This window comes from Hippichthys cyanospilos, chromosome 9 (genome assembly GCF_059441005.1).
Source record: "Hippichthys cyanospilos isolate Australia breed blue-spotted pipefish chromosome 9, RoL_Hcya_1.0, whole genome shotgun sequence".
Taxonomy (NCBI): domain Eukaryota; kingdom Metazoa; phylum Chordata; class Actinopteri; order Syngnathiformes; family Syngnathidae; genus Hippichthys; species Hippichthys cyanospilos.
In genome coordinates this window covers 17913114-17932759 of record NC_142377.1, presented here as the reverse complement: position 1 = coordinate 17932759, position 19646 = coordinate 17913114, and the positions used below count along the sequence as shown (strand labels likewise).

Below are 19646 nucleotides of genomic sequence, written 5' to 3'. Positions count from 1 at the left end.
TGTCTTCAAACTTTGTTTCTTCCAAAGATGTTTAGGTTAAGTGAAAGCTTTTTTTTTTAAGTAACGACCTACCTATTCTAATTGCGTTTTCCTTAACACTTCATGAAATGTATGCAGTTTTCGATTCTTCTAATTTGTAATGTGTATGTGGTTGTAAAATTGATACTCATGTCGGCTGCCATCGCCAGTGCTGATTTCTTAAAATAAGGCCAGGTATATTTGGTTTTAGTACTCGCCCATCCCTTGCCCAAAAACTGATTTGCCTTGCATAAAAATCAAGACGACAAACGTTTTTTTTTTTTTTCCTGCCATTTTCAACAAATGCTTCAGGAGTGCCCACTATTTTTTTTTATTTTTTTTTTTAAACAAAGTATTGTTGGTTGTATTGTGTGGCACATGTAACTTGCCAAAACCAACAAAAACATTTTTGGAGCAATATGCTAATCGTAACAGCAAGTCCGCTATTTAGATTTTAAATTGGAATTTGCCACCATTTTATCGTTTTTACAGAATTCAGTTGAGCAAATTCCTCCTAGTGAATATTAGTAATTGTTTTCAAACTTTGGTGCTTCATCAGAAGATGTTGTGAATGAAAACTTATTGAATGCTTTTCATTTCATCATATCTATTGCTGCGGCAATACGCTGTTTGCAACAAAAATTATTCTGTTTTTGGGGGTCTAAACCGGAGAAAATATGCATAAAACTTCACGCGTATATCAGACCTGGCAAAGAAATCAAAATGTTGCAAAAGACATAATGAACCAAAAAAAAATAATAACAATACTTTGTCTGGAGCTATATTATAGCTATATTAGAAATATTGGGCTACAATCAAAATGACTTAGTAGGCTACAATAATGAGCCTTCATGATTACTTCATGATGTTTATTTTCAGCATCACACACACCTCATAATTACACTCCTCTACAATGGTGGTTTAAGTTTAACTTACCTTACAATATTAATGTCATGCGACGTTGCATTGATGAAATATTAGAAATGCATTATAGAAAACAGATTCTGTTGTCAATTTTATTTTTTAGGATTCGAAAAAATAGCAGCAAAATTGAATGGCATTCTCAGACCTGAGCAACAAAACGTAATAATACCACCGTGTCATTCTGAATACATACTGACAAACATCTGAAATTATTTTGGATTAACAGCCAATTTCTTACAAAATATGTGCTTATGACAGGACTGTGTTCTTACCCGAGAAATGTCACTTCCGTTTTTGGCCATCACTTGACAACATCTCATTACAAAGCAAAAATTCAGGCAAGCATTCCTCCGCGTTGGCAATGAAAACAAATGATTTGGTCCAAGCACTGTTGAATCTCTGGTTCACACAAATCTCTGTTGACAGATTTTTTTTTTTTTAAACTTAATACTGTATTCACTCTACACATTTTTACAGCATTGGAAAATGCTAAGAATGTTTGTGGCATGATTGTTAAGTGTATTATAAGAGAAAATATACCTCCTTCTTCTCATCTTTTTCCATTTTCATACAAATTAGAAAAAACTCCAAGAATCCACTTGAGTGACGCTAAAGCTGCAGGTTGCCGACCTCTGTTTAAGAGGGTTGTTTTCCTATGTACCCCTTTATCCTAATGTGCCTATAGGCCAATGTCGCCAGAGTTGAAAGCTTATCTGGAATAAATCAACCATTTGTTCGAAACTCCAAGGTATATTCGGTTTTAGGTAGGAGCGTTTTTGCTCTGCTTTTTTTTTAGTTTGCTCGAAAATATCAGTTTTTGCAAACTATCACGTTCAAGCCGATAAAATAAAATTCCACATAATGATAATGGAAGGAGAGTACATTTTTCAGTCGTGCTGACTGTCGCTAATGGTCTGCTTAGTGGTGACCTTCTTCTGTGAGAGCACCATAAGAGATAACCTTGTGACAACCTCTGTCCCCCAGATGACAGCAGAAAGTCTGTTTCTATACCTCTCCTGCTGGTCTCTAGGATACAGTGAATTCCCTCCGTTTTGGAAATGAGGGCCCCCCTGCAGGTATCCATCCACCACTGCTCTCCAGTTCTAGTGATCAGCCGTATGAGAAAAATGATGATGCCATGAAAAGACTAATGCACAGAGAGCCACTTTTTACTGTACATTTCCCGCTATTAAATCCGCAGTACTTCCAGGGATAAACATTACCTCTCCACCCAGTTATGTGTGGATGACGCATCTGCACTTTTATGGATGAGAATATGTTTGAGACTGAGCAAATTGTGAGGGTAAGTCTAAGATGACTCTAATTTTGATCAGATAAGATCATACAAATCAATTACTTGAAATGACTTCCTTGTCGGACGTTTGTGAACAGTCATCGCCAAGAAATATTCTATTAAACTTGGACTTCTAATGCATTGTAGGCATATAGTTTCTGGTATTTGAATCTCTCATCCAATCTCAGACACACAGTGGTTATGAAGCTTTTATTTTTTGAAAATGGTTAGCTAAAAACATAGATGTTACATTCACTCATTGGACAATGGGTCCTCTTTTAGTGAATGCATTTTATTGTTTGATTACACTGTTCTTTGTGCGAGTTAAAGTAATAATGAAATTAGGCTGATATGTGCTTTAAGCCACTGTGAAAATAAAGTCATGAGTTTGAAATTATATTTCCATGAAAGCAGGAAAATAGGTTATAAAAAAAAAAGTAACCTTGCCTGAGGGTCTGAATTACTTATCAGGCAAGTTTCTTCTTTTGAAATGTCTCGGAGTTCTTACATTTTATGAAGGATTTTTCAAACTTAAAAAAAAAAAAAAAAAAAAGAAAAATCTTCAAGACAAATTTTCACATCCAGGCCCAAGGCTGATTTTTCGATAATATTGGAAAATAGGATGGTAAATGGTCTTTGCGCTACATACATCAGGTACTCAAACTATTTACACCGACAACTCATTAACCAAATGCACTCAGACACCAATGGTGGTAAACTACATTATTTAGCCACAGCTGTGTTAGAAACTCTGACATTTGCAGTGAAATAACCATTGACACCTATAGAGTCTTGAATGAATCTAACATGCAGACATAACAGGTCCTCATTCTGATCTTCAAGAAGCAGAAGAAGAAGACATAAAAGCATAGGAAGTTATTAATTTCATAGTAGCTAACAGACGCCACACTTGCAAGTTTAATGATGGAATATTGTTCAAGCGTTGTCTGTAAGTCACTTTAAAGATGCTGTCACATGTTTAATGTGTATAGAATTATATGCACTGTATGTGTGTAGTTAGTGTTTGTCTATCTAATCTAGCGCTAATGTTATTCACGATCGCTAGCTGATAGAAAATAACACATAATGTGTGGTTATGTACGCTCATAACAACAACCTAATAATGAGTTGTTATACCCGGTCATTTGAACTCCCATCCAACTTTTTTTTTTTTTTTTGTAATTGTAATCATTTTTGGGGCGGATAACAGGTGGGGTGCCCGTTAGTCGATTTGAAAATTCGATTTTGAAAAAGATTCGATAAACCGTCTGCTAATGTATGCAAACTCCACATATACTCATCATTGTCATTTTGATAATTCATGTGAATTACATAACCGAAAAGATAAATGCCGTGTTGACTTTTCGGTGTTGTTCTCCCACGAAGCATACAATATTCATGCATCTTAGTTTTGGCCCAGTGCAATTACAGGTCAGTTTTACTCTGCTACACTTGATAATGTGATTATATAATTGAATCTTGATTTAACTGTGTGCTTTTGGAGATGTTTAGCTGGATTTGTGGGGCCCATCTTTAGGCACAGTGGATGCACAAAAATAATGAGCGCATTTGTCTGCGTAACACCGCAATTACCATCACAAACTTGAAATTGCCTGGCATTCTCAACAATGATCGGAATCCATTGTGGACTTATAACGGAAGAAGCTACTTCCAAATCACCTGTGTCAACAAAGGCCATGTTTGTGTTTTATTAATTCTGCTTCAAGTACTGAAAAGAACAATGGGATATTGGAATATTTATGAAAAAAAAATGCTACATATGTGGGCTGAGGAATCTGAAATGCAATAAATTAGTTGTTTTTTTCTGTAAGAATTCAAAGGCGAAAACTTCATTCAATTCCAGCATACAGAGGAATTCTAGTTATTGATCATTCAAGATGATGCCAAGTTTTGTATAACTTCTTGTGAGCCGGAGTACAGTTTATCGCCGTTGCTTCTGACAGAGCGAGCTGTCCGCTTCCTCTCTGATCACCTGCACTACGCGTCAGCGGCATAACAGCAGCTGTGCTGTGGAGCAGAACAAACCAGGACATGTCGCTGGTGATGGCTCACAAAGCATGCGCATCCGAGTTGCTTGTGTAACACCCAAATGGTTAAAGAAAGACAAAGTTCAGAAAAAGTCTAAGGGCTCCCGAGGGTATTGCATTATTCCGCCTGAGTGTTACGATATTTAAATAACAACGAACTGTCCCGTTTCATCTCACTGACGCTCAACTTTGGAGTAGAAACTTTCCTCTTGAAGTTCACTTGACAAGGTTATGCACTCGTGCTAAGCAGTGGAGTTAAGATTTGGTTTTGACACGTTGGCCCGCTGCCATGTTCCAAGGGGAAACTGTTAACATTTTTCAGTTGTGGGGAAGCACTTCCTTGTGGGACGGCGTGTATTTCTGTCCCTCTCCTTTCTTCACCCAAGGTCCTGGAGATTATTTTTACAGACCAAGGGATGTTGTACTTACGCAGCGGGCAACACCCATGAACAGGAAGCCACAGTTTCTATGGAAGTCCACGAGATGGAAGCAGATAGCGCAGAGGGAAAACAATATTTTGGCTAGGGCTCATTCTGCAGGCCAATTAGACTCTGAGGCCTGTATGATTTAGCGCTTCCTCTGCTTGCTTTTATGTGTCGGGCCTGCTGTTTGGAACACAATGACCCCTGATTAAAGATTGAGCTCGCACTCGGAGACAGCCTTGGCGCCATTCTTATCAGATGCCTACTTTTCAGGACGCGGCAATGCAACTTGAAATCAATGGTTGCATCCGGTTTAACCTTCGCTCAGATGGCAAGAATATTTAGATTTTTGTGAGATGAATAGCAGGCTTATTCAAGGCGATTTTGAACATCATTCACATATGAATTCCAAAACGTTTGTAGAAACTCTACATAATTAAATGTCTTGATTTAAAAGCGACTCAATCGAATTATTGAACAATGATTAAACACTTCCCTTGCCAGTCTATTGTGCATTAAAGCATTCAGAAGCTTCAAAAAACAATTGGCCTTTTTTTTTTTTTTTACTTGGAGTGAGGAAGTGAGACCAAAACCAGTGTTTCTCAAATAGAGGAATATCTGCAGTGTTTCTGCAGATAATCTAAATAAAGGTTTTTTTAATGTCATGACAGAAACGGTTCCTTTTTTTTTCAAATTAAAGGCAAATTTAGTGGAGCATAAAGCAACGCATTACTAAATTGCATTCCTTTGTTAAACCTTTGTGGCTGTTTTTTGTTAAATTTTAAATTGTTGTGCATTGACATTTGTGACCGAATTTTCTAGTAGACGGTTCATAAATCAAACAAATGTAGCACATCAAATCTGTTTTCCATTCCATCAGGTTGACTTTGAAGTACATTTTCATGTTAGTTTTTGCTAAGTGATTTGGTGATTTAAAAATGTACTTTAGAGAAAAGAAAAATACATTTCAGTGACCTTATGAAACAAGAAAAATAATTTTAACATTCAAGTTGGTTTGACTAAGTTAATCAATTGACTGTAGACATTAACAGTTTCTTCACCAGTGATACCAAACCCCAATCTATAGTTTACAATTCAAGATGAAAATTAATAAAGATGACAACAAACCAAAAAGAAAATATGCAGGCCCTGTTTGGAACACATGACGTACAGTAGGTGGCGTTCTCATCAATCGAATAACTCTTCCTTTCAATCACTCAATCATCTTAATAATGTCTGTAAATTTATGACAAAACTCACTAAAACCACACCACAATGTTAAGCCTGCATGCACTACTGTACAATGACTTAATGAGTTGTCCTGGCACTAGACTGTGATAAGCAGTCATTTCCACAAGGGAGGGATCCATTTTAACCTCTTGAAAAAACAATTTAATTGACAGTTACTTGAAACAAAATTCAAATTTGACCGCATGCCATCTGCGCATATATTACAAGTAAAAGTCAAAACAGCTACAGTATCTTGCATTTTCTGGCTTAGAGCCAATCAGAGTGAGATTGCAATGTGTGCATTGCTTAGTTGAATGGAAAGGCATCCCAGAATGCTTTGCTCAACTGTGCAAGTGATTTATTCATTCAAATTGTGTTTAAAGAGCAAAATAAACATATGTTTACTCTATAACTAAACGTTATTTTTGACTTAAGGTCTGTAAAAGGAATGTGCTGAGCACGATTGTGTGCATATGCATTTATGTTCGTGAAACACAGCACAGACATTGACACAAAATAGACATAAATTGATCATGATAATAATAATTGTTAATTACAAAAAATAATGACGATGTTGCACAATCTATCTTCTAGAGTTGCTGAAGAAAATGCGCCTGCAGATCGCACTTGAAATGTTGTTTCAAAGTTTAATGAATTCGACACAGACGGACAGCACTGTTAGAAGTATTTTGTTTTGTTTTTACTCCCCAAATATTTTGCACTGCTTCGGTTGTACTTGGCTTGAAACATATTTCACACGGGACACTTCATGAAAAATATGCTGAGAACCCACTGCATTAGACGAATGGATTGTTTATCTTTTGCTCCACCCTCTCCTGGAGACATTAGCTGGAAGTGGCGGCCGGATCTTGAAAGGCCGAGCAAATGCTATTAGGTCATAGTGTTAAATTGTGTAATGGAATAAGTCAGGGTTAAGTAACGCCTCAAAGAGATGCTTATGTAACTGTTATAGTTGAACTGAATTTGATTATAACATTTCAGTTTCTTTCTGGTTCGGTCCTCTGTGTTGGTCATAGTTTTCGTTCTTTTCCTCAGGAAATTAAAGCATGCTTCGCTTTGGATGCCGTCTTCTTGCTGCTTTAATGTTGTCTGGGAATATTTGAAGATCAAATGCATGTGTTGCCAGGCTCAACTCGTATGCAGGAGACCAAAGATAAAGATGTTTTTTAAAACAGGTCTCTTATCTCTTTTGTTTTTTTGAAAGATGTTTTATTTTAGTGTTTTCATGTTCACCTTCAAAGCCCTCTATTTCATCATTTTACTCTCTTTGTAGGACTGTCATTTGGACCACAAGTACAGCGAGTAGCAAAACTTTAATGTAGTTTCATCTTTAGGAAATTGTGCACTGACAAAATCATGTCATATCCAAATAAGAGTTGGACAAAGTGAACATCACTGACTTAATTATTTTCTGTAGTATAAAATGTAGTATAAGGCTAAATTGTGATTGTTCTTATCCATACATTTTCAAGTATACTGCCCCCATCCCTTAAATGTTGATTGAAAATTATACCATGTTATACAGGATATGAGCTGCAGCAGATTATAAAACCAACACCAACAAAAAATAACTGAAAATCTTTTTTTGTCACATATAGGCCACACCGGACTATAAGCCACAGGTTGTAACAGCATATATTCACTGAGAAATATGGCAGATGGAAGTTTTTTCTATTTTTGTTTTTCTAACTTCAAACATCACACCTTCAACACATATTTAACACACCTGCACGTTTCCAAATCAGACCACCACCAACCTTTTTTCAACAACCGACACTTGAATTGTTAGAATACTGCACCAACACAACAATAAGGACCACTTGTATTTACTACTGGAGAGTGCCCCCTGGTGGCAACTAATATAGCAGTTTTAAGCATATTTAATAGTGTCTTCTTTTGTCTGCCTTGGTTTACCAGTAGATTGCCTCCTGGTGGCTTGTTTAAAAAAAAAAACTGCACACAATCCACATTTGACCATAAACAGCAGGACTCAAAGCGGGAGAAAAAAAGTAGTGGCTTATAGTCCAAAATTTTCAGAAGGCATTAACAAGACCAAAACATTTTTTTTTTGCTGATTGTTGTGCTTGATTCATTTTGACTTCTCAAAGAAACTTCTCGGCCGCATCAAATTTGTCTCTAATACAAAATAAACTCCCCATTTTTAAAATAGAATCCACATTGAAGTGCCTTTATTCTAGGATGCTTTTATGTAAACATGTTAAGCAGGGAATAGAGTTAAAACCATTTTCTGATTTGGCTAGTTGACAATTAAGTGGGCTATTTAAAACGTGAGAGTGTTCTTGCTTTGACTTTCTAATTCCATTGGGTCTCCAGTGGTTAGTCAGTACCAACGTTATTGCTGACATGCTATACACTGACGTAGCCGCTTACTTTTTTTAGGCCACACTTGATGTGTTGTACATCCATGTCCATGAATATTCTTTTCGAAATGCATGTGCTACGCTGTTTAAAAATATAAGCGAAAGCACGGAAGTAACCGTTTTGTTGCTCTAAAAGCTTCATAGATTACTGTACCTCAGAATGATATCACTTGCCTTTGAAGCCCACTGACACCCACTGGGAGTGTTATGTCATTCTCGGCAGCCTGGTAAAAATAATTTGCTAAGGAGCTCTTTTGGAAGTTCTATAGGAATATTAAAACACACTCGACTTACATATTGTTGAAATTGATACTTTCACATCTATGTAATGGTTGAGGGCTCACAGGCATGTTAGCCGTTGTAGGTCACTTATGCAGCCCTGCCAGTTATGTCTCAAAAGACGGCGGGCGCAGTGACGTTGTCACGATTTTAACTCTGCTTTGATTTCTATGACGGTGTGTCGTTTTGGCAGCATGACCCTATTTAGACTTGGTTACAGTCACTCATCAAAATTGGCTGCCCCCATTTTGCCAGAGTGATTTTCCTCACTATGATTCTTGTTCAATGCAGTCTAAGACCGCAATAGTGATCTTCAACCACGTTTGCCAGCTGGAATTCAAAGCCAAGGCACATCTTAAGCCTTTTTTTTTCGGGGGGGTCAATGGTCTCATGTCAACTCTGTGGGCAGGTATTTGTTTGTTTTGACTGTTGAAGTGGGTATCATTACCTTCATTGAGAACCAGTTTTATGTGCACCGGTCAAACCTTTGAGTAAAGATCACCCAAACAAATATCACCTTCACAATTTAACAAATAACATCATACATACAGGTGTTGCCCCATGCGAGTTTAACATGCGTCTCGCTGTGCTCGAATTCGAAGCACGTTCTTTTCATTCTTCCCCAACTGTTCACCACACTTCCTGTTTACACGACTTGCAGCAAAATAAAAGCATGGCTTCAAAAGAAGAGTCAGCTAGAACAAATGAACTGAAACTGAGTTTAATCACGTCCGAGAGTTTAAAATTTAAATCCTGCATGTTTTCCAAAACACCGGATTCAAATGATTAGATTATTATCAAGCGCCGCAGAAGCTTGAAAATCATCCTGGTCATTTGAATCGGGTGTGTTGGAGAGAGAAGGTTGAAAAACATGCAGGATAGCGGCCCTCGAGGACTGGAGTTCGACACCTGTGGTTTCAATATTTCTGACATTTAAATTCTCAGCCGTGTGATAAGCACCTAAACTGCTTTTAAGCAGCGCAAGCTTGATCTCAAACGGGCATTTTGTATCGATTTAAATCGTAGTAAATGATGTCGTGATTCTGATGAAAATTGATTTTTTTGGCACACCCCTAATGTGAAGACATTATTTTCCTATTTATTAAGACACATGACAAAATGGCATTGCATGGAAAATAGTCTATTTATAATAGTGATGTGGGACCGCACTCTGCACTTGGTCTTACAGTAAAATAAATTGGATGCTGTGCCGATGTACATTCGTGTCATTTATATTTCAGAGTCTTTGTTATTCATTATTTCTGCTGCTGGTTTGTGTCTCCCATCTTTAGAGCTCAAATGTCTTTATATGGTAGACGCGCCAAGCAAACCAAAATGCATGACAACAAACCATATGACTTAGTGGTTGTTTTTTCTAATTTGTCCGCGGCAGCCAGAAAATGTACACAAGAAATTCAGTTCAACATATTTTATGTAGACCTTGATAAATAAGTATTCTGTAAATAGTTGGAGCTGGTGCTATGCGAAGCAGGTGGTCATGTATTGACCCATGTTTGTTTCTCGCATAACTAGAGATGTTTACCGAGAAAATAGTTCCAAGCATTCTCTCTGGATCACGAAATGATACCAAAGCTTTCAAACTGTATTCAGGTTGTCGTACTTTAAAATATCGTGGTAACAATACAATATTTGTTTTCTTCTAAATATAACAAACATCAATTTCCGTCGCAGTCCGTTGTATTCTAAAATTACAACATCCCATAAGTCATTGAGTGAGTGAAGACAAATGCGGTTGTCATCATTGTTTGTCCAACATGGACATTTGACACCCCTCATTGTTGCAAACTGTGCGTCCACCATCTGTTGTCAGGTCAGCGTTTTGTACCTGACAGCAGGCGTCTTGTTCAACAATGTTGTGTCATGTCAAGGAGAAAAATGTGGCCCTATCTACAGAACTCCATCAACTCAAGCCAATGTTGACAGCAAAAGATTTACTACACTGAACAAGATAATGTAAACACAGATAGAGAGGACAAGTTGAAGTGTTGATTTGTTAGGCATGCATAACAAGCTGCAGGGCATCCAATTTGACGACCAAAAAAACTTGAAAACACAACTTTCGATACGTGCGTTTACTGTAAAAGATAAATGTGCTTATTAGCACTTTTTCTCCCTTTGAGATACTTTAAAGTGCTTAAACACTGCCTTCTCATTCACCTACTGATGACGCAGCATCAGGAGCAACTGGCGGTTCAGCATCTTCCTTAAGTACACTTCAACATGGTCACAGGCTCAGGATCGAAACCTCCAAAGTCCTCCGGGCTGGAGAACAGCTACTCTACCAACTGAGCCATGCCACATTTTTTTTTTCTAATAACTAGAAGATTTTTGTTTTCTCTCTCGTATACACTAGTTGAGCAGATAATTTAATACAGTGATACACTCTTTCTCCCCAAAAAATCGATCATGTTAATGATTTCTCGCAATAATTATGGTACAGCTGCAGTAAATAGGTAAACCAAGCGAAAAATGTTATGTACATGTAATAAATGTATTATTGTTTGTAATATTCAGAGAAAATTACGCTGTTCTATCACTTGTGGACTATTTGCAGGTTACTCATTTGATCCTCGCGGGCTATCTGATGCTACTACGTTTGGGACACCTGATAGACAAAAATAGAGGACTAGTAAACACTAGTCAAGCCTTTCAAGTGACATGCAGAGTATCAACAAATATTCTTGCCATTGGTTTATCATTTGCACATTAATAAGTAGGTATGCAGGATAAGAAAAACTGCCTCTAGCATTTTTTTTTAATCAGAATACTCAAAACAGTCGAGGACTCATTTCAGCTGCATAGTGGAGTTTGAAGAGTCTCCTGGATGTATATATGCAATTATCATATTATATGCAATTATATGCATCCCTAGTAACAGTGCACTTTATTTCACCATTGAAACAAATTACAATTAAAAGTGAGCACATATCATTTCAATTTATATGAGTGCATCCGGTAAGTAAGTATCCCAAAGACCTCCCTGGTAAAGTGTTCCGTACAAGTCCTGGAAAACACCTGGGATCCCCACCTAGAGGAGATTGACGAAGTGGCTGGGTAGAGGGATCTCTGGGCTTCCCTGCTAAAGCTGCTGCCCCGCTACCCGACCCTATATGAGCGATAGTAAATGGATGGATAATACATTATTCATAATACATATAAAATGGATGGATTTTTAAATAGATGGAGTAGTGCATAAAGGCATTATTTGTTTCAAGGTATTATTTTGTGTTTTTCATTCACTGTAGTTATCTGGACGTATTACATGTTCAATGGCTTTGAGTTGGCGCGACGCAGACAATGCAGATTAGTTTGCTCTCTGAAGGCTCACAGATAAACACATCCTACTTTTGGATTTGAACCGTTAATCTGCTTTTTAAATCCGCTTTGAAAAAAATATAATGCCGTAAAGGGTTACCTGTGAGCATCTGGGTAAATAGCATGATGATAGTGGGCGTTAACATATTTAATCAACATTATGTGTTCATACAAGTGTTGAATCAGACCACATGTCATCTGATCTCCATGTTGATGCATTAGGATGCTGGCCAAGATAAGGTGTTAGGGAAAAATCAGTATGTTAAATTAGATTATGTAAAAATTTCTCACCGTAGCTTCAGAGTGTTGTGGCCACAAGGTTTATTGTAGCTGTGCTGATGGATTGCAGAGAGATAAATGAATTGAGTGCAGTGCAGCCCTCTATTATCTGATTGTTTTGCTGCTCCTCCCTTTCGCATTGTGAAAGCAGAATTATCTTACTAGCAGTCATTGGTATCTAATGTGTGTTTGGATAGCAAATTAGCTAAATGACTACCGTTCTCTTTTGTTACAATTTGTGGGACAGAGATGGCTGGAATATATATATATATATATATATATATATATATATATATATATATATATATATATATATATATATATATATATATATACACACACACACACACACACCGTACTTTGCGCACTATAAGGCGCACCGGATTATAAGGCGCATCTTCAATTAATGACACATTTTAAAACTTTTTCAATCACTATAGAGCAATACTCAATACAAGTAATAACAATAATAACTCAAATAATAACTCTAAACTCTCAATATGACCAACCTTCAAATGTTAACACAGAAAAGAAACAGGTAAAGCTTACTGCTTACTTTATCAGTTAATTCCCCATCTACAAATCCCTACGAATCCCAATCTCAATATTGATCCATATATAAGGCGCACCTGATTATAAGGCGCACCTGATTATAAGGCGCACCATCAGCTTTTTTTTTTTTTTTAAAAAAAAGGCTTTTAGGTGCGCCTAATATATATATATATATATATATATATATATATATATATATATATATATATATATATATATATATATATATATCTTTGTATAAGACCATTTGTTTGTCATTTTTTACCTCATGTATATTTCTTTAGCTTCACCTATCTGTTCACAAAAGTCTGAGTCAGTCCTTTATCGCTTGTGCATCTTAATTCTTTTTTTTCTTAGCACTGTTGAATGGAGAAAAACAGACAAGCAATAGAATAGTCCTTTTGTTCTTGCAGCCCACATAGAACACTTTGTTGGTTGAGAAAATGGTGCATGTTCAAAGCGACTGGAGGCATTAGACTTCACACAGCCAAAGAGAATTGTGACTTTTGATTTGCCTTTGTCGTGTGTTCATGAAACACCTATCAGATGGAAGAGTGACACAACTCAAAAGTTCCTAAACGTTAAAGGGGTCGTCCACTTATTTGTACATTTTTAACACTAACATGTTGTTATTTTGTATTTAATGACTAAATAATTGTTAATACACAATTTAAAAAATTAAAAACACATTTCTCCAGTTGGTTCTGAATAAAAATGACATAACTTGTGCTTAATGCTAAGGTAATGACCAATCATAGCTCATCTTGTAAACATCACATGACCAAAACGTGATCCAGGATTGACTGTTATTAGGGATGGGATTGGACACAAATCCTACAGGAGTAGATGTCTCTCGAGATTACGTCCACAAGAACAAGATGAATGTGTTCCATAAAATAATAATATCCAATATTCAAAATGTTCTATTTTTAATTGAGCAGACTATAAAAAAAAAGCTCTAAAGTACAAATACAAATTGAATGTTGTATTTGAATTGTATTTTTTAACTACCGTATTTTCCGCACTATAAGGCGCACCGGATTATAAGGCGCACCCTCAATTAATGACGTATTTTAAAACTTCACTTCATTCCCCGTCTACGAATCTCAATCTCAATATTGATCCAAATATAAGGCGCACCTGATTATAAGGCGCACAATCCGCTTTTTAAAAAAATTAAGGCTTTTAGGTTCACGTTATAATGCGGAAGATACGGTATTTTTTTTTTTTAATTACCTTAACTCTTTCAACACACTATGTTCCTCTCTAGCGCACTAATGTCTTCTCTAGAAACAAGAATGAGATTTTACACAAACATCACCCCATAAATTGTAGTAAATGTGCTTGAAGTGAGGTCAGAACCGGCTGAAACAGTACATTTCAATGAGCCTGTTTTGTGAAATAATGATCAGTAGGAATGGCAATCGTGTCACGCTCTCAGCATCAAAGTGTAAGGTCATTTACATCTATTTAACTGCCTTTGAAAAGTAATCTGGCGCCAGGCTACGTTGTCATCTTAAGTCATTTTTTCACACCCTTAACAAGTAATTGAATGTGACTTCAGAACAACATTCCTCTTTTTTTGATGGCACGACAGTAGAAAGATGAGTTAAATCAGCTAATGTGCCGCAGCGTGATGGCGCGAATAACTTAAAAAAAATGCATCCCATTTAATCAATGCATTTTCTGTCCCTATATTGTTCAGTACGCCATTTTATGTTTTATTGTAAAGTTGACCTCTCATCATATTGGCAGTGTACTTTACTGGCATGCAGAGCATCAGTTAGCAGAGCATTATCACTTTTTACTCTATTGCACTTCTGGCCCAACTAATTAAAAAAAAAAAAAAATCTCATACAGTGCATTGACAAGATATCGTTTGGTGTTTTAATCTCATTTTAATCTCGCTCAATGTCATAGTATAAAATCTCGTCCCTGCTACCTGGACACAGGTGACGTCATTCATTTTCAGTCAACAAGTGAAAAAATGTCTTTTTAAAGATAGATATTGTCCATGAAAAGTCATCAAATTAATTATAGATGAAAAAAAAAAACATCTTTACTGCTTAAAATTGGTGGACTATCCCTTTAGCCGTGTCTGTAAACAATAAATTCTGGGGCCACATAACTGTGATGTCTAGGTTCAATATTCTACATCTAGAGCCAATATGCACCAGTCCTTGGCCTATAAACAAGTCCAAAATATGAAAACTATATTTTTACTTATACCAAACAATCGATATGTTATGTTTATGTCTGCTTGATATTGACATTTTTATTTTTTTAAATAAAAAAAAAAAGCTGTTTTATCTCAACTTGTTAAAAATACACTTTTCTGCTACCACATCTTAGTAGCCAGTAAAGTTTTTTTTTTTTTTTGTTCCCTTAGAAAACCTATATTTAAATAATCACTCTGTTTTCTGAAAATCCTCTGTATAAATATGTTTGATAAGCAGTTTTTTTTTTTTCTTGCTTGGTATGAAATTGAAATGAGCTGTGCAGTTTTATGGGATGTGGGAGCTATGTCTTGTGTATTGGTGCAGTCATATCATTTACCATAAATCTATGAATAACAAATGTAGTCCTTGTCACTAAAGCAGGCATGATTTATTTCTGTGGAGTCCTGACTAGAATCTTCCATGTTTACATGACAGTTTCTTCTCATTTCAATGACAATGTCCAAACCTTTTTGAGTAAAAGGACCAGTTAAGCAAATGTCTAACCTCGGATAAGTGTTCACATGACCTCATGCTAATGTTATACTCTCATATAAATGTATTATATTCAACTCACTCACCAGAAACACTAGCTCTCAGTCGGTGTTTCATGAAGAACATGTTCATAGTTAAGTTCATTGTCCATCGCACGCATGTGATAGCTCCGGATTAGTGTCCAGTTTGCCAAATAGTTTATGTATTCATAAACTAGGCCTTGAATATTTCTTTCCTGGTTGTTTTTGTTGCCAAAGTCAGGCCCAACCAAGAGATTCCCTTGTCCCCTCGGGTGTTGAGTAAAATATGATTGTTGGTGAGGGCTGCAACTAATGATTATTTTAATTATCATTTAATCTGATTAGGGTTTTGTCGGTTGATGAGTCAGATAAAATAAAATGTAAAATTAAACAATCGTAAATTTTCATACCTCTATTCAAAAAAGAGAAGTTGTAATTCCAGAATACAACTTTTTTCTGTTACAAATTCTTTTTTTTCTTTTTTTGTATCATAAATAGAATCGATGAGGAAAACACCAGGGAGCTGAAATTTCCAGCGGATGATTAAAACATGAACAATTTTAAAATGCAACAATTGTGATTTTTCTATGTGATTGCAACTGGACGCGCGAGATTTTGTGTACAAAAATAATCATCGTCCACATTTTGGACCATATAAAACCATTATAAATAATGTTTTTGAGATGCATTTTCATGCCATTTATGACATTCATTTTCCTGCTAATTTTGCAACAATCCGCTGAGAGGTGGTCAAACTATGTCAGCAAACAGGAAATTCTTTGACTTGTGTTTCACCTCAAGACAGTAGGTGGCGGTAGAGACCAGTTAATGGCTTTGACTGCAAAGACAGACCAGACCATGTTTCTTTTTTTTTGTTGGTGTTAATAAATTTAACCTGCATATGTATGGATAGAACTGATGCCACTGAACAATTTGAGCGGTTTAGGAAACACATGATTCATAAATATCTTTAATCATTACGCTTTTAAGAGCATTTACAAAGTTCATAAAAAAATGCGCTGTGTATAGTTTGCAAAGTGTGTACACAAGGGTTAAATTGAAATATGCCTCAAAACATTACTTGATTACCAAAAAAGGTGATCAATTAATTTGATAATTGGTTAGTTTTTGAGAGAATGATTACCGATATTTTTTTCACTTCTACAGTAGATTTCTAATATGCATACATATATGTAAAACAATAGAATAAAGAAAAAAAAACAGTATAACTTTGGTTTGTATAAATGTTTGCCTTGCTCTGCAAAAGGTCTTATAGCCTGGTTCTGGCACGCACACAACCAGTGTCCGAAACCTCTGCTTTAATCCTAGTAATACATATTTGTTGTGCACGTTGTGTGTGTGTGTGTTTTTTTTTGTCATTCTTTTCTTTCCAGAGTAATTGGAAAAGAATGAGATTGTTCATGTTATGCCTGCCAGCAACTGACATCGGGATCGGCGGGATTGTTCCGGTTGGTTAAACAATTGATAATTCCCAAATAATCCTGGATCATGCTGTTGTTTCGGGAGACTCAAGGACAAGGTCTCTGGCTGTAAGGTGTTTAAACTTAGCAAGAAGTAAATCCATTCTGGATCGAGAGGGATTCTCATGTCTTTTTCAGGAGAAAGCTGCAAAGTTGCCCTATATCTGTAGGGAATGGGATCATGAATATTGTGTTAACCCAGAAAAAGTTACACTGCGTGCATGCTTCCTTGTTCCCCTGATCCTTCAGCTTTTTATTGTTGCATCGGCCTATTGTATCCGAGAAGAGATCAAGGGGACCCCTGTCGGTTTTGGATTATTTCTTTGTAAAAGTGCCACTGCAGGGGATAGAGGATTAAAAGAGCAGACAGTGGATAGGGATTCCACAGGAAGTTAGTTTGCTGTACTCACTGAATTGTTTAAGTGGAGTCTTTTCTCTTAGTTTGCTCGGGCTGTAAACGGGCTCAATTGTGTATTCTGGGTTTGCTTCAACTAGGTGTGGTCCTGTAGGAAAATAACAGAAGGGCCGCTTGTACATGTAATATTTTTTTATTGAAGGACGATATAGCTGCATGAATAAAATTGCGTTGCTCTACTTCTGGCAGGTTGTTTTCGGGGCATATTGAAAACCTAGCTGTCTGTTAGCAGGGATATTGCCGCGTCGTTTGAAATGCCGCGTCATCCAACATCCTCAGACAGAGACGGATTGTGGTGACTATATCAGCAGTTTTCAAAAGCTCTTGTAATTTGTGTTTCCATAGGAAGCCATGGACCACGGGGCTGGTCGACGCTCTACCCAGAATGTGCTGCAAAGAACCAATCGCCCGTGGACATTGCTGATGAACAAGCTCTGGTTTCAAATGAATACCAGGAGCTGGAGCTTGACAAATTCAACATTGAGTCGTCCAACCAGACCACCATGAAAAACACCGGGAAAACAGGTGAGCACCTTCGAATAGCTTCCTTGATAGATCCCTGATAAACACATGTATAATTTGGCGCTGCCAATTCATGGATTTCTATTAATGAGCTTGAGTCACCGCTGCTATCAACAGTAGTTGATTGTTTGCATTCAACCTTTAGAAGCAGGAGACAATGTAAGTGATGAGAAGAAAAAAAAATCTTCCTGTATGGCAATGTGAAGGTTACGTATGGCTCTTCTTCTCTCCCTCCTCTGGGAAATCCACAAGTTCGTTCACCTTGAGACCGCCACCCGGATGCTGGCTGAACAGCAGGTGGCCAACATGTGATGTTTTGTTCTGAAGACAGATGAGGCTCTGCAGGAGTGTTGGCACGTCATTTTATGGTTTTAACGATTTTTTTTTTTTGAATTTGTTTGGTTGTTTTTTTTTGATCCGTTTTATTATTGTTATTTTCCCCTTTTTTGTTTGTTCGTTTGATCGTCAATCTTTGTACATATTTTTTCCAGCTGGGGTTGCTTTTGAAAGCAGTCTATGAATTAAGTAGGGTTGACTTGAGGCTAGTTTTAGCTGCGACTGCACTCAATTACTTTACGATTCCTCTCAATAAGCAATTGCACATGATCGACCAATGTCTTCCCTCATTCATTCTTTCACAATAGATGTACCGCAAATGAAAATACAAAAGCGTGATGACATACAATTATATTTCAACATGCGACAAAAAAGCAGGCTAGAGTGTTACATCTAAATGTCCTTCCTATAAACAGACTGCTTTTGTGTGCCAACAACGGCAAAATCTGAATCATTTACTTGTTTCAGTCAAGCGAGAAACAATCACCTCCAATTGTAATCCCTTGTTATTCTTGTAAATCCCTTTATAAACACAAGTCCAGCCTTTCACGTCGTCCTTTTACAGCCTCCATGAATCATGTACAGACACATTTGGAAGCTTACCCCGATACAACTTGAAGCCGCCGCCGCCCCCCACCCCCACCCTCCTTCTTCACTAAATCCGGGGACCAGTGATGTGCAAACCCTGACCTGAATTGATATCTTGTGCTTTTGGCAGTGTCTCTCTGAGAGTGGTGTCATCTTTTGCATTTGATCATAATGAGAGTTGTTAGCCTCCATGACAACCAAGGCCACTGGGACAGCTGAGCTATGCTTTGGGCTGCTTATTTACACAGATGGAAATAACAGCTTTTTAACACTTGCCTTGCTGAGGGATTTTTTTTTTTTTTTAGGTTGCTTTGTACAGTGCAAACTCTGGAAACGGTTGAGTTAGAAAATGCTTTTGTAGAAATTGCTTGGCTTTTGGGGAATTTAATCCAAATCATGTTTTTCCTGATAAATGGTGTGCCATCCAAATTATGCTTTTACCTTTTTGCTGCATGGCTCAGATGATAGAGTAATAGGGCCTGACTGATTAAATTTGCTGATTTATGGCCTTTCAAACATCGGTCAATTGTTGATTTTCGTCTTTACATATGCTAATAATCTACAGTGGTCTTGTTATTGAAAATTGTATACCATAACCTTGTATCCTAACATATGTAAATACTGTTAAAAATGAAATATTGTTTTTTTATAATTTACCAACCGCCCTCTGTGAAATTATGATTGTTATTCAATAATATTTATTTATTGTTCATACTTATTTAGTCGGCATCAGAAGTACTCCCAATGTCATTGTATACCTGCTATACAATGGCAAAAAGGCATTCTATC

The 19646-nt window shown here is 36.8% G+C and overlaps 1 protein-coding gene across 2 annotated transcripts in view; it reads left to right on the top strand.

Annotated features, from left to right (window-relative positions):
• Nucleotides 1–19646, top strand: part of LOC148419265 (receptor-type tyrosine-protein phosphatase gamma-like) — a 125024-nt gene that overhangs the window by 54683 nt on the left and 50695 nt on the right. For both annotated transcript variants that reach the window (XM_088422853.1, XM_088422852.1), the window contains exon 4: nucleotides 17757–17936. In XM_088422853.1, the coding sequence (XP_088278979.1) occupies nucleotides 17757–17936 (180 nt within the window). The remainder of the gene's footprint in view (nucleotides 1–17756; nucleotides 17937–19646) is intronic.